Source organism: Pseudocercospora fijiensis (genome assembly GCF_000340215.1).
Source record: "Pseudocercospora fijiensis CIRAD86 unplaced genomic scaffold MYCFIscaffold_1, whole genome shotgun sequence".
NCBI classification, from domain to species: Eukaryota; Fungi; Ascomycota; class Dothideomycetes; order Mycosphaerellales; family Mycosphaerellaceae; genus Pseudocercospora; species Pseudocercospora fijiensis.
Window position 1 is genome coordinate 1825625 of NW_006921532.1, and position 14908 is coordinate 1840532.

General features: G+C 53.9%; 4 protein-coding genes across 4 annotated transcripts; 2 read left to right on the forward strand and 2 right to left on the reverse strand.

Annotated features, from left to right (window-relative positions):
• Positions 1–248: 248 nt before the first annotated feature.
• MYCFIDRAFT_212900 (uncharacterized protein) lies at positions 249–6826 on the forward strand. The gene has a single exon (XM_007922707.1). The coding sequence runs from the start codon at positions 427–429 to the stop codon at positions 6313–6315; it is 5889 nt and encodes a 1962-aa protein (XP_007920898.1). The 5' UTR covers positions 249–426; the 3' UTR covers positions 6316–6826.
• Positions 6827–6969: 143 nt separating this feature from the next.
• MYCFIDRAFT_27879 (uncharacterized protein) lies at positions 6970–7495 on the reverse strand (the record flags this gene model as incomplete). Its single annotated transcript, XM_007921647.1, has 2 exons — positions 6970–7094; positions 7162–7495. The coding sequence occupies 2 exons, from the start codon at positions 7493–7495 to the stop codon at positions 6970–6972; spliced, it is 459 nt and encodes a 152-aa protein (XP_007919838.1).
• A 1254-nt stretch (positions 7496–8749) lies between these two features.
• MYCFIDRAFT_126418 (Rho GTPase activator Lrg11) lies at positions 8750–12379 on the forward strand (the record flags this gene model as incomplete). The annotated part of the gene is made up of 3 exons (XM_007922708.1): positions 8750–9094; positions 9150–11942; positions 11999–12379. The coding sequence occupies 3 exons, from the start codon at positions 8750–8752 to the stop codon at positions 12377–12379; spliced, it is 3519 nt and encodes a 1172-aa protein (XP_007920899.1).
• Positions 12380–13803: 1424 nt separating this feature from the next.
• MYCFIDRAFT_75334 (uncharacterized protein) lies at positions 13804–14556 on the reverse strand (the record flags this gene model as incomplete). The annotated part of the gene is made up of 2 exons (XM_007922169.1): positions 13804–14331; positions 14389–14556. The coding sequence occupies 2 exons, from the start codon at positions 14554–14556 to the stop codon at positions 13804–13806; spliced, it is 696 nt and encodes a 231-aa protein (XP_007920360.1).
• Positions 14557–14908: the final 352 nt, after the last annotated feature.

Below are 14908 nucleotides of genomic sequence, written 5' to 3' on the forward strand. Positions count from 1 at the left end.
GAGAAGGAGCCCTCGGTGACTTATGCACGCACGGACCGTGAGCAAGTAGAGTGGGGAAGGCGCTGTCGCTGGCCCTTCACACATTATTCCAACACACAACGCGAGCCTCTCTCCACCACTCCTCTGCTGGTGCATGACTGCTATTCCCGCCATCTCACGGCACTGAGCCCGCCCACCGCGTCACTCGCTCTCCATCGCCTTTGTTGTCACAGCGCCGCTGCACCTTGGACGCTCCCCCGTCCGCCGCCCCACGCCCAGGGACCACCGCCCTGCGCGCCCTCTCTCACCACGCCTACGCCTATCCTTCTGATTCAGCGGAAGATGGGTGAGCGTGCATTGGTGGCATAGCCGCCCTGCTGTGTGCCATTGGCATACGGACCCGCTACAGGCTGCAAGACATCAAGCAATACAACGCGCAACGACACAATGCCAGAATCCGGGCAGCCGCAGGCCACGCTGCTGCCGCCCGCCGTCATGGCCCTCAAAGAGGACGCGGCTGTGATGACTCCCGAAAAGGGACAGATGCTTAGAACCATCTCCATGGACATTCGGGAGGAGCGAGAGGATCTCAAGAAGGCTGCCGAGCAGTCCCTCAATGCTATTCTCGAATTGGATCTGGAGGGCAAGGTGCGATGGGTGAGCCCTTCATGGCGCGATGTCACGGGTAGTGCCGCGAGCAGCATCATTGGACGGCCTATCGCTGACATTGTTGTGGACAACGCCAATGTCTTCGCTGACTGTGTCGAGGCAATGCGCAAGGACGATTCCAAGAGCCACTTCATCCGATTCTCCGTAAACGCCCCATCTGGACCCGAAGGCTCGCAGTCAGGAGATGACGAGACTCCGGTCGAGCCCAAGTCTGGTGTCGACACCATGCCTGAAGGGGAGCTCCAGACAGGCACCAATCCGGACACCGAAGAGCGAACGATCGAGCTTGAAGCTCAGGGCATCATGGTCTACGACAGGGCCACAGGAAACGAAAGCCACACCATGTGGATGATCAAGCCTTGGGTCTCACGCGAGATCACCATCGACTTACCTCAGGTTCTGGTGGATTCACTGGGAATAGGTGCAGAGATGCTCGCCAACTACCTCACGCTGCTCGCAGATGTAGGAGTTCACGATCCAGGCAATCATCCACCACCTCTTCCTGTACTATGTCGCATTTGTGAACGTCAAATTACGCCATGGTGGTTCGAAAAGCACACCGAGCTGTGCTCGCAGGAGCATCGCGCAGAGATGGAAGTTCAAATGGCCCAAGAGTCTCTCAATGAACAGCGGTCGGCGCTTGTGAAGGTTCTGGACGCGTTGGAAGCTCAGTCAAACCGTTTGTCCAAGTCACCGTCTCTTGATGGAGGATCTCCAAGTCCGGCGCCGAAGGCAGAGTACAAAGGTCTCTCTATTGGTCCGAATTCAGCTCCATCGTCAGGATCTACGTCAGGCCGCGCATCGCCAGCTCACGCCTCGAGATCGCGAGAATCGTCAACCAGCGGCCTAAGCCATCACCGAGCACGATCTTTTGCTGTGAGGCGACCCTTAGCCCGCATTGTCGAGCTGGTCCTGGATCTTTGCGACACGGCAATGGAGATCAGTACACCATCCATCAAAGAATCCAAGTCATATGCGCCAGGCGAGCTGCGAACACAGTCGCCGCAGTCGGAGAGTCGAATCCAGCAGGTACTCCAATGGCAATCGCCAAGCGCTGGCTCTTTGGAGAACGAGCAAGGTCTTTCACTATTGTGCGACGACACTGCTCAGCTTGCTAAGACCAAAGTTGAAGCGGTCTTCCGGCATCGCCGAATTCTGGAGTACGCAGAGCGGATACGCGTGGAATATGATATCTTGGTACAGGAATGCATCGAGGCTGCGCTTCAGAAGGCTGCCCGCATAGCAGCGGGCGAGTTGAGTGATTCAAGTTCTGGCGAGGACAGTGACAACTATGAGGTGTGCGAGCATGAGCAGGGCGCAGATTCGTCAAACGAGGCGAGTGTCGACCCTGCTGAAATGCCACCCGACGAGATATTCGGCAGCTTGAGCTCACTTCGATCCTCTGGCAGTCCCTCTGCGATGGCCATGGCGCTGCGTAACATTTCCGATCCAATGCTCCAGCGACCGCCGTCTTCCGCTGAATCGTCTCGAGCAAGCAGTCCGCGCGGTGCTACGACTCCGAAGTCGTATGGAGGGCCAACCGAGCCATTTCCGCTTCACATGCATAAAAGAGGCTCGATCGCTCTTGAGAGTGATACCGGAGCGGAGAGTGATAGCAGCATGCGGTCTTCCGTTGCAAGTGGTAGTAACAGACGAGCTGACTCGCCCGGAGCAGAACTCAGTCTCAGTCGCGTTGCTAGTACCCGATCTCGCGATCGCAAACGCCAGAGCCTGATATTGCCAAGCCTGTCTAGTGCTGGGAGACACCACTCTCCTGGCAGAGGTCCGCCTCCACCATCTTCCCCATTACGCATGGCGAAACCCAGGATTCCCAGCAGCGCCGGAACTGATAGCTTACCATCTCCAATCACCTCGCCTGTACTGACGCAGAGTGAGTTCAATTCGCCGGTCATCAGAGCTCATCACCAGCATCACCATCACCGACGACAATCTTCAGCTGCTCTTTCCGAAGCGCTGGGCCGGCCAGCATCTCCACGCTTGAGCGCCGTTGTCTCACATCCGCAGCCGCGTGCAGTGCAGACTTCCATCAAGGACTTTGAAATTATCAAGCCAATCAGCAAAGGCGCCTTTGGCAGCGTGTATCTGTCGAAAAAGAAGTCTACCGGCGACTATTATGCCATCAAAGTGCTCAAGAAAGCCGACATGGTTGCCAAGAACCAGGTCACCAACGTGAAGGCGGAACGAGCGATTATGATGTGGCAAGGCGAGAGCGACTTTGTGGCAAAGCTATACTGGACATTCTCCTCCAAGGACTACCTTTACCTTGTGATGGAATACTTGAATGGTGGCGATTGCGCGTCTCTCATCAAAGTTCTTGGCGCATTACCGGAGGACTGGACGAAAAAGTATATTGGCGAGGTTGTACTTTGTGTGCAACATCTTCACAGCAGGCAGATCGTTCATCGAGATCTGAAGCCCGACAACCTTCTAATCGATGCCAAAGGCCACCTTAAGCTTACAGACTTTGGCTTGTCAAGGATGGGTCTCATTGGACGACAGAAACGGGCAATCAACGCAAAGCCTGATGATGCACCACCCGATCTTCTGAAGGCAGGGCCGTTCCGACGTGCTCCTTCTGTCACCAGCTCGAGATCGACTTCATTCGACTACCAAGGGCACACTCATTCACCTGCACAGACTCCCTCGATGACACCGGCTCTGAACGACACGAATCAGCCCTCATACTTTAGCCTGTACCGTGAAGGGTCGAGAGAGCCTTCGCGGCGTACATCAGGACACCGCAGCGACAGCGGCGATAGCGATGCTTTGGCAGCAATGTTCCGCAGATTCTCTGTTGCAGACGGTCGAACACTTATTGAAGAGGAAACCGCCGACGAAGAAGATCGGGACTCACCAGATCCATATGCCTTGCAACCGGTGCATAGCAACATCAGTACAAGGACAGATACTCCGCCACAACAGCCACCATCGCAAATGCCGCCGCCGATGATGGCGCTCTTCGATCCAGAGGATAGCAATCGACGCTTTGTTGGCACCCCCGATTATCTTGCCCCAGAGACCATCAATGGCGCAGGACAAGACGAAATGAGTGATTGGTGGTCTTTGGGCTGCATCTTATTTGAATGCTTGTACGGCAGACCTCCTTTCAATGCTAGCACACCAGAGGAAGTGTTCCAAAACATCCTTGCTCGTAATATTCACTGGCCGACAGAAAAGGAGGAGGATGACGTCTCAGAGGAAGCCAAAGACCTCATGAATAAATTGATGTGCCTAGATCCCAAAGAACGGCTTGGGTCGAACAAAGACGACAAGTATGCCAGCGGCGGCGATGAAATCAAAGCACATCCATGGTTTGCCGAAATCAATTGGGAAACTCTCCGAGAAGACGAAGCATCTTTCATCCCTGCAAGCGAGAACCCAGAAGACACAGAGTACTTCGATGCTCGTGGCGCGACCATGCAAAACTTTGCCGCTGAGTTTGAGGACCAAACGACTTCGCCGGTACAGACGCCTGGTGCGGACTATCCAGATCGCCCTCACGATGCATTGTCTCGCGTTAGAAGCCAAGTCAACTCCATCAAGCGCAATCTGATGCCGTTGCATATTCCGCCTCATGTTCGTGACGGGCGCTCTCGCAGATTGAGTGAGCCTGTGGTGGCTGATGACTTTGGCAATTTCCAGTTCAAGAACTTGCCCGTTCTCGAAAAGGCAAATAAGGATGTCATTCAAAAGCTGCGCGCTGATGCCATGCAGTCTCAAGTGAAGGCTGCAGCGGGTGGTATTTCAGCGCCCACGTCAGCGCTAGCATCGCCATCGCCAGCACCGTCCTTAGAGTCGAGCCCGGTTGTTAACGGTCCTCTCAAACGTACACTGTCGACAAGCAGAGCTGCCAACCGACCGCAATCACCTTCTATTACCAGTCAGGCGAATTCCTCGCCGAGCAGAGGCTCACAGCCATCATCGCCACTCCTCGTGTCCTTCAGCGCAGGTCAAAACCAAGAGCGCCGCAAGACTTCGAGCGGCTCCTCAAACCTGTCTGGGCACAACAACGGCGCCGCGCAATCAGCACATGTATTAGATCAAGCTCCCAAGCTGCCTGTGACCTTCAAGGCAACTTCAAGTGCGCCATCGCCTATCAAGGTGGGAAAGACGAATTCGGTACACCTGCCTGGATACGAGCGCGGTACACCAACCAGTGGACTCCCAAGCTCGTCATCTCCGAGACAGCGATCCCAGACAGTTGGCTCTCAAGACACCGACGGAGATCTCGTGCCAGAGATGTTGGCAGCGCATCATCACAAGCGAAGAAGTGGTGTGTTCGACGTGTCACCTTCCTCATCAGACAATGAGGAGACGAGGCATCAAGTCCTGCTCCGAGTGCAACGGAGACGCCAGAGCTCCAGGCGACTCTCACAAATAAGCCTTGCGGATGGCCCCACCTTTCGCACCTTGGATGTGTTGGTGTGCGAAGATCACCCTGTATCCCGCTTGGTCATGGAGCGACTACTGGAGAAGCTGCGGTGTCGCACGATTGCTGTGACCAACGGGTCGGAAGCGATGCGTTACGCGATGAGCGAGGTCAAGTTCGATATCATCATGATGGAATACAAGCTCCCTCAAGTGAACGGTGCGGATGTTGCAAGAATGATTCGCGACACCAAGAATGCAAACTCTCACACGCCAATCGTCGCAGTCACTGGTTACCTGAAAGAGCTTCAAGCACCACACCACTTCGATGCTTTGGTGGAGAAGCCACCAACGAAAGAAAAGCTTGAAGAAGTGATGGGTCGCTTGTGCCAATGGCGGACTCCGCCTGAGGGATGGAGAGCAACGCCGCCACAGCCTATCCCATCCAGCCTCAAGCATCACGAGTCTATGCCAGTGGAGAATAGCCCCACCACGACAGCTTCTTCCGGCTTCAACACAATGTGGTCTAGAGATCCAACTCGGGAGAACTCCGTTGGCTCAAGCTCGCTTGGCGAATCTGACAGCCACTTTGAGAGCATTCCCAATCTGATCATCTCTCGCCAAGTGACCAACGATTTCGAAAGCGATCTGGAACGCAACTTTGGTGGTCTGGGTATATCGAGCACGACAAGCGCAGACCAAGTGACCAGGAAACCTTCAGATCCTTTGCACGCTACGCTGGAACATCAAACGTCGGCGCCGGCCGCTTTAGGAACGCCTGATCGTCCTGTGCCTCGCAAAGTGCCTTCCACTGAAGCCATCCAAGCCAAACGCCAATCGCTGGAAAAGGTGCGAAACGAGTCCGCAGCTGAAAGTGGAGATGACGAAGACGAGGAGCTTGGCCATATACAAGTTCGTCAGCGTTCACCTAAGGGGAGACACGTCAAACGAAGCTCAAAGCTTGGCACGGAGATGATGCGTACAAACAGTCAAGGCAGCGTGATTTCTGGAGAAGATGTTCCGGCTCCTAGGTGTTCTGGGAATGAGCTTGAGCGTAGCATTGCCGAAGAGCCTCCTGCAGAAGTTGTCGCAAAGGGTCATCTGACTCCACCCGTTGTGTTCACACCAAAGCCTTTGGGAGACCTGGCCGTCATGGACATGGCCGCGCCGGGCACTCCCAGTGACGCAGACGCAACACCAAGACCACAGCACGCTGCGGAGGAGCCAGACCCCGATCCGACTCCGAAGCCGGCAACATCGCCTCAAGCACAAGACTGAGGCAGAACATGAACACCTCACCACTCACAATTCCATTCGACGATCTGCACGAAGCCATCTATGCAGATTGCATACATTCCTTGTGTTCCTACGCCGTTTCGGCGAAGCGAAGCGTTTTCTCATATGTTTCACCCAGCAACAACATGACGACTTTACGTATATTTTTGATTTCTGTTTTTAGCGCGAGACGAGCATGGTGTTGGGGGAGTTGAAGCAATAAATACGCGCTGGAAAAGCGTGTCTACCTTTGGGTTTACTGTTTTTTTTTGCTTTTGAGTATTGATCTCGCAGAACGTGTATGAGGCTGTCTTTTCTAGGACGAAAATCAGGGGAGTCTTCGCTGCTTCAAAGATTGTGAAAGAGATGTAAGAGACACACAGAAAACGGGCAGGATTTAAAGAAGCATGCCGTTTCTCAGAATGAAAGATTTTGGGGGTGTTGGTCGTTTTGTGGAGTGTAGCATACATGGTTGTCTATCAGCTTCAATGACATTTCACTGAGCTCGAATCTGCTAATGCTGCCTTTTCGCGTATTCCATGCTCGCTTCTTCCATCGCATTTGGATTTCCTCGGGAAAAGAAAATTCCGTAATCCATACCCAGCGCCGTCGCTAAAATTTCAAATGTTCTCGTGTTCCTCCTAGTCTGGGTGACGATCAAGAAAAGTCGCGTAGCTTCGAGATCTCATTCAACGTATTCTCCAACTCCTCATCACTAATCTTGCCCTCGAGCGATGGAATCAGAGTCCTCGCTTCCTCGACTGAATCACAACACAGCGTCGCTGCGAAGAAAAACAACCACTATTAGCAAGTCCTTGCCCTACCCAAGTGCTTTCGAGAGCAACTCACCCAATTGACACCTCTCAAACTCCACAATCCCCAATCCCCTTGCCGTCAAATTCGACGTGATCTGATTCACCTGCGTAATCGCCTGATTGTCACGGAATCTTGAGAATGTTTTGCAGTATTCTTTGGTTTTGTAGTAGACTTCGGTGTGGTTTTTGTGCGGTGCGGCTTCTTCCAGGCGTTCGAGCATCAGGGTTACTTCGGCGGGGGATAGGGCTTGTTCGTGCGTCATGTTGCCCAGTTTTAGTTGCGTCGAGGCTTCTTCGTCGCCTGTTGGGGGTGGGCGGCGGCGGGAGGTTCGTTGGGGGAGGTGGCTTGCGGTGGAGGGGCCGGCCATGGTGGATGGGTGATGGGGTGTAGGTGAGTTGAGAGGGAGGGGAGGGAGATGCGCTGGAGGCTTGAGGTTGTGGTTGTGTTGCAAGATTGATCGCTCGTCGCTCGAGGGTCCTTGTGGTGAGGGCGCGATAGTTTTGTGATTAGTCTTGTGCTGGTGTTTTGGTGATTGAGATGGATGTTCAAAGTCGCGACTCGCGAGTCGCTGCAGCGGCGATATTTCGGCAAAGCGCAGCCGCCGGATCGGGCCTCAGAGGTCACGTGTTTTTGTGCTTGAAAGAACGGTTCACCTTTCTCGTGCTCACGCATTGACGGTGATTGCAATGCAGCAAATTGCATGATGCACATTTTCGCACGGCATTGTCGAGCGCCAAAGTCGTCTATCTCAATCATGATGTAGGGCAATCATTGCATGGCAGCTGAGAGAATAATGAGCGCTTGAATGGCAAATGAAAATTCGCTTCAGCCCGTTCAATTGATCGTGTGCATCGTGATTTGTCGAGATGGATAGATGGATGGCAACAAGTCTTTCTTGCCCTCAGGCTCGCTTCAGGTATCGACGACGACGACGGCAGCACTGTGGCTCAGCGGCGGTGTTCACTTTTGCGTGGGCGTGGGCGTGGGCGTGACAGCCGCCATGCCATCCTTCAGTGGTGCAGGCAGTTGTAAAAAGCGGTCGTGTGGTGTTGTTCGTCCGTCATTCCATATCGAAGACATCCATTGCCCAAGCCTGAGGACACATCGATCATTTGTTATCAGCAGTCGTAGTGCCAGCACATACTGCTGTTTATATTGCCCTTTGCAGTGTGCAGGCACTGCATGTACACTATTTCAAGCCACAGTGCTGCACACTCCGACTCCGACAGCACGCAGCACGCATCGGGAGAGCCTTATTAGCCTTATTGGTGCGTGTTTCAACTCCATCGCCTCCGCCAGCACCACCACCACCACCACCACCACCACGACGAACGCCAACACACTTGCAACCTCCGGCACTGTCAGATCGCATCGCATTGCCGACATCTCCCACGCCCATTTGCCCGCACCTTCTCGCCGTCGCCATCGGGACATCGGCTACTGTGCGCTGTTCGACGTCGCCTCCGCCATCCCATCCGCAAACCTGGCCGGGGCACTACCACGAACCTACAACACCCGCCGAACCACATCCGAGTGCACGTCGCATCCCCGAAACAGCCCTGGACCGCGCGTGAAAATATTAGCAGCATTGCGGCGCTCACAGTAACCAGCGAGCGCCGGCATGGCCGTGCCGACGGAAGACAGATCCAAGCCGGGCACATATTACAATGACGACCCTTCGTTGCCTCCGCAGGACCAGTCGCCGATATCGAATGGGCAGACCAGTCTCTCCATCAGACCGCACGACCAGACAAATACCGACACTTCGTCACCCGCTACACACGAACGCAAGCCTCGCAGCTCGACAGACCCACAGCATGAGCCCAGCAGCGAGAAGCGGTCAAAGTCGAGCGGGAGGAGACCGAGTGGCCAGCAGAGGACGTGTGGAAAATGCCAGCGCCATTTGACTGGCCAGTTCGTGCGAGCATTAGGAGACACATACCATTTGGAGTGCTTCACGTGTCACGTAAGTTCTCTGCCATGCGTGGCGATAGGGTGTGAGTATGCTGATGACATGTTAGGATTGTGGCAAAATTGTCGCCTCCAAGTTCTTTCCTGTACCGGACCAGCCACCGAACCAGTATCCTCTGTGCGAGACCGACTATTTCAAACGCCTTGATCTTCTGTGCTACGCGTGTCGAGGTGCATTGCGAGGATCGTATATCACGGCTCTGGATCGCAAGTACCACATCGAGCACTTCACCTGCTCAGTATGTCCGACGGTATTTGGCGCGCAGGACTCATACTACGAGCACGAGGGCAGTGTGTACTGCCATTACCACTACTCGACCAAGTTCGCGCAGAAGTGCAATGGGTGTCAGACAGCGATTTTGAAGCAGTTTGTAGAAATTTTCAGAAATGGCGTTAACCAGCACTGGCATCCGGAGTGTTACATGATTCACAAGTATTGGAATGTGCGACTACATGCTCCACCTCCGCGAGGCTCGGAAGAGGAGCAGGCGCTGGAAAGGCAGAGACAGCGACAGGTGCAGGAAGAAGGAGATGCCAGTGAAGAGCAACGGAAAACAGTACGCAACGAAGAAGAAGCCGTCGAGTACAAAGTCCACTGGATATGGCATACCCTGTCATCTTTCGAAGAACGGTCTGCAACGCGAATATCGGACATGTTACTGCACGTTAGCAACGGCGCATACATGGATGGTGTGGTCGCCGCGAAAAAGTTCATCACCCACGTGGACCTTCTTTTCAGTGCAGCAGACGATCTAGATCACAGGTTACAAGTGCGCCCTGCGAGAGGAGCAGAAGGCGTGCGAACGTTCGATGCGATTGTCCACCCTGGATTGAGCTACAGCAGGGAGGCAAAGCTACTCTGCAAAAAGGTAGTTGCCTTCTTCCAACTCCTAGCCGAGAACCAGGACAATGGGGTTCGGAGACTGGGCGTCACACAAGAACTCCTATCTTTGGTCACTGGTCTCGCGCATTACCTCAAGCTAATGATTCGGATATGCCTGTCCGGAGCTCTAAAATTGGAGCGTGAGACTTCCAGCGTCGAAGGACTGGAGAGCTTCCTCGAGGACATCAGCAAACTGGATGAGCGGCTGGATGCTGAAAGTCAGCGGGATTCCAAAGCCGATGCTGAGGCTTATGTGGACAAGAGCGCTGACACCTGCGTGGTCTGCAACAAGGCTGTGGAAGACAAATGCTATCGTCGAGAAGGTCGAGTACTGCATACGCAGTGTGTAAGTTGTGCCAAATGCGGGAAGGACTCCAGTGATGACCCGGGAAATGCACGCTGGAGCGAGCAGACGGAAAGAGTGTGGTGCGAAGCTCACGCTCCATCAGATGCAAGATCAGGTGGCTTCATTCCAGTCACAAGATTACAGCAATATGTCCACTTGCTACGAGTCGCCCATGCAAGGCTGCTTGCCACTCTGAGAACCAGTGGTGCGTTGCCACACACCAGCGACGACCCGAACTTGGCTGGATACAACTCTCGAGAAGGGCACACGCCGTTGAACGAAAATGAGCAACCAGGCCTCCTTCGCACAAATACCCGATCAAGATCTTATGGTGGGCGATCGCCAGGCCAACAAGGCCGAGGAGAACCCAGCTATGAAGACACGATGGGTGACATTCGTCGTCTTAGGAGCACGAGAATGGACAAGCATCTGTCTAATGCCACCAAAAAGGCACGTACATCGCGAATCATTGACGGTCCTGAAGGCATGCGACCTGGTAGTGCAGACGCAGCCGACAGCAGAAGGCGGCAGAGCGCCTTCCAGATTGTGGAAGATCGTGACGGTGCAGGCGACACGGTCTCACAGCTCACGTTTGGCAAGCAAGATGCCATGACACTGGACGACATTCCAAGAATAGTTCAGGCGCAGCAGACGCGCGAGCAGAGACCCAACGCCTCGAAATACGCCAGGCAGCATATGATTCCGCAGGAGCCGAAGCCGAGACTCATCAATGGCCACACGCGAGACTTCTCGGATGAAAAGGTTGAGACCAGGCCACCAGGCGCCAAGAAGTATTTTTCTGAGCTCACTGCCCTTGAGTACTTCATCGTTCGACATGTTGCTGTGCTGTCGATGGAGCCATTGTTGGAGGGTCATTTCAATCAAGAAGAGCTATTGGACTTGATTGAGACGAAGAGACCTACCTTCTGGAGCAAGTTTGGCAAAGCATTCCAAGGCAAAGAGAAGAAGCCCAAGGGTGCCAAGACACAGATCTTCGGTGTGCCTCTTGAGCAAGTATTGGAACGCGACTACGAAGACAGCACTGATGGCGTCGGGCCTGGTTCGCTTAAGATTCCTTCGGTGGTCCAGGAGTGTATCAGCGCCATGAAGAGCATGGACATGTCCGTCGAGGGCGTCTTCCGAAAGAACGGAAACATCAAGCGGCTCAACGATGCAAAGGAGACTATTGACACCAAGGGTGCCATCGACGTCGACCTCACCAAGGAGAATCCTGTGCAGGTCGCAGCTTTGCTCAAGAAGTATTTGCGCGAGCTTCCCGACCCGCTGCTTACCAACAAGCTCCATAAACTTTGGATAACATCCCAACGGATTGACGACAGCGAGCGAAGGCGAAGGGTCTTGCACTTGACGTGTTGCCTTCTACCCAAAGCGCACAGAGACTGCATGGAAGTACTCTTTACTTTCCTCAACTGGGTGTCCAGCTTCAGTCATGTGGACGAGGAGAGCGGAAGCAAGATGGACATCCACAACCTTGCGACCGTTATCACGCCGAACATCCTTCATGGTGGCAAGGACAACGTACCTGTGGACGAGAGCTTCCTCGCGATCGAGGCTGTACACAGCTTGATCGAATGTAACGAAAGCATGTGCGAGGTGAGCATAGTGCATACTTTGCAAAGCTGATTCGCTCATTACTGACGTCTTCACAGGTACCGGAGGATCTTGCGATGATTCTCAACGACTCCTCGCTGTTCAGCAACAACGCCGAGATTACGACGAAAGAGATCCTCAAACGGTATGGTGACCGTGCAAGGCCACCCACCGTTAACAGCGGACAGCCAACGGTCACTGCACAGAACGGCATGACATCGCCACAGAACACAGCACCCTTGGTGACGAGAGTGGACACAGATCCGCACCAGCAGAGCGCCTGGCAGAATGAAAGCTCAGTCAGGCACGTTGGAAGCGAAGCTGATCAAATGACACCTCCAAACCTGCCGTATGCGAATCCTAACGCGAGCTCAGAATCGCATGGCAGTCCAAATAGGATGAGCGGGAGGTATACAGGCCAGCGTGCCATGATGACATGATTCTAATTGCGTTGCACTGCGGCATGGCGATCCACATGGGGAAACGGCGTTCTGATGACCACAGCTTTGAAAGAGGCCCGCCACGGCTGGAGATGCCTCGATTTATCTATTTTGTGATTTGATTCCCTTGCGTTTATCAAAGAAGACACCTGCCGAGAAGAAGTCACGGCTGAGCTGGAATAGCGAGCTTGACTACCGTGTCGATCTGAGCAGGATAAGGATGAAGCAGAAAAGGCGTTCTGCGCAGAAAAGGCGTTCTGCGCAGAATAGGCAAGAAGCGACTCCAGAGAAGAGCCCTCGAGCGATTTCGAAAAGTCGAAGTTCGGGTGGATGGGGAGGCCAATGTGTTTGCCTAGCGGTGATTGTGGGAGGAAGTTGGCAAGTCGGGAGATAGTGTCCAGCGAAATCCAGTGAGCAAGGGATGGAATGTGAGGAGCAAGAGAACTCCCTTTATTTGCAAGGTCTTTGACCATTTTCTCCTTTCCAGAAGCTCGTACATGTCGCTCGCAATGGATGACTGGCACCGCTCCTGATTCCATACACCCGCAAGCGCTTCGTTGCTTGAGCTGAACAACGGAAAGGTTTGCTCCTTGGCACGCTCGCGGCATGCCCAAGATCAGAGTGGGATGACATCGCTGTGCCTGCAGTCCATCTGAGTGCCAAGCAGCGCCATCGCACTTTCCATACAATGCGGCTTCCGAGACCAAATGCCACCAAAGCCAAGGAAGCAGCCATCGAAGCACCCAACCCCAGTGATATCAGAGTCGCTTTCGGACCTGCTGCAGCAAGCCAAGTCCCCTGCCTGGCATCTACACCAATGTCCGTCCACAATCACTGGCCATGTCATGACGCGCCAGGTCCGGTCGAAGATGCTTTGACTCCAGCCGACGGAGAAGAAAGTCACAGCTCGCGAGTTCCTACGCTCCGTACCCTCCTAGAAGGAAGGCAGCACTGAGAGATGGGTTCTGGCGCAATGAATTACTCGAAATGGAAAAACAGAATCTATTAAGACCCAGCGATTCACACACCATCCATCCATCGATTCCGCTTGGCTTACGTTTCACTGGAATGCTAGCTACAACGTCTGCGCCAATCCGCGGAACGGAAACCGGACGAGTTGGTGGTGGGGGGGGAATTCTCGTACAGGTAGAATTAATTACCTAGGTAAGACACGAAGCGTAGGTATAGTATAGATATGGGTATAGTCCATCACACAAAACTCGTCATGAAACTCCGTATCGCATGATCGATAATAACTTCACTTCGCTTCCCTTGCTTGGTTTCGTGCTTGCTTGCTTGTGCCATGCATGGTCCTCATAAATCGACTTGGGAAAACGCCAGATGGATGCTGTGCAAATTTCTCCCCCTCCCCAAACACACTAAACACTTTTGTCGCAGCAAACTCTGCTTCTTTTGCCTTTTCTTTAACCCATGACGATAGCAGCGACGGCTCCAAATACGAGCGCGATCGCACTGCCGCCTGCAGCGAATGTGGATGCGGAGCCGCCGGTTTGGCTGGGAGAGGCACCAGTGGTGGTGCCTTGGAAACCTGCGCCAGTGGTCTCGGATGCGGTTTGACTGGCGGTGGAGGAGGATCGGGTGAGAGTTGCGGGGGTCATGGTTGAGTTGCGAGTCATAGTGGTCATGTTACCAGCAGAGACTGGGTAGGTTGCGGTCATGGTAGTCGATGTCATGTTGGCAGTCGCGGTGGTCGTGGCAGACATGCTCGAGGTCATAGAGCCATAGGCCCCAGCAGTGCCAGATGAAGAGGAGCCAGTCTCGGTTGAGCCTTGGATAACGAACGGTCCAAAGTAGTTTGGCTCGTTGCCATCCTGTTTGATTTCGAGGGCATAGTCGGAACCGTTGTCCAGGTCGTTACCCGGGGTCCAAACGAACGATCCATCGCTTGCGGAGGTGGTGAGAGTCTTGACAATCTGAAGGTTGTTGGAGTCCTGGGTTGAATGTCAGGATTGAGATCTGTGATCTTGGAAGATGTCGGGAGGACTTACACCACGACGGAGCAGGATAGTAACAGGGGTTTTGTTGTCGTTGGTCATGTAGGTGATGACATTCTCCTTTCCCACGGTCACAGGGTTCGGCACCTTAGTGAAACCGAGCGGGTTCGCAGCAGTCGCAAGGGCTACGAGAGCGCTGACGAGGAGTGATTGGAATAGCATTTTGATCGATCTGATTAAAGCGATATGGTGGGATTCAAAGGTATTACTTTCGCGGTGCTGTTTGAACCGTGAAAGGGCTGTTGAGTAACGAGTGACACGTCTAATGACGGAGTAGTTGATGAATGATGTACGGAAGTGTGAAGAAGGCGACGAAGAAGGCTCGTAGAAGAAGTGCTTGCACCCAAGTCGCCCAACAACGTCGAGGCGTCGAGGCTGTTGTCTCAGACCAGCCGTCTCCCCGCGCGGCTCCATCTAACTCATGCATCAATCTCCCGTGGCCTATCATGGGACAGCATCAGGCAAGGATATTTGTCTTGATGTTGCGCGAGCGTTCCTGCGCCGCTGCTTGGCT

What these genes read in the sequence shown, in the direction of transcription:
- MYCFIDRAFT_212900 (XM_007922707.1), top strand. Translation starts at nt 427, where the DNA reads ATGCCAGAATCCGGGCAGCCGCAGGCCACGCTGCTGCCGCCCGCCGTC.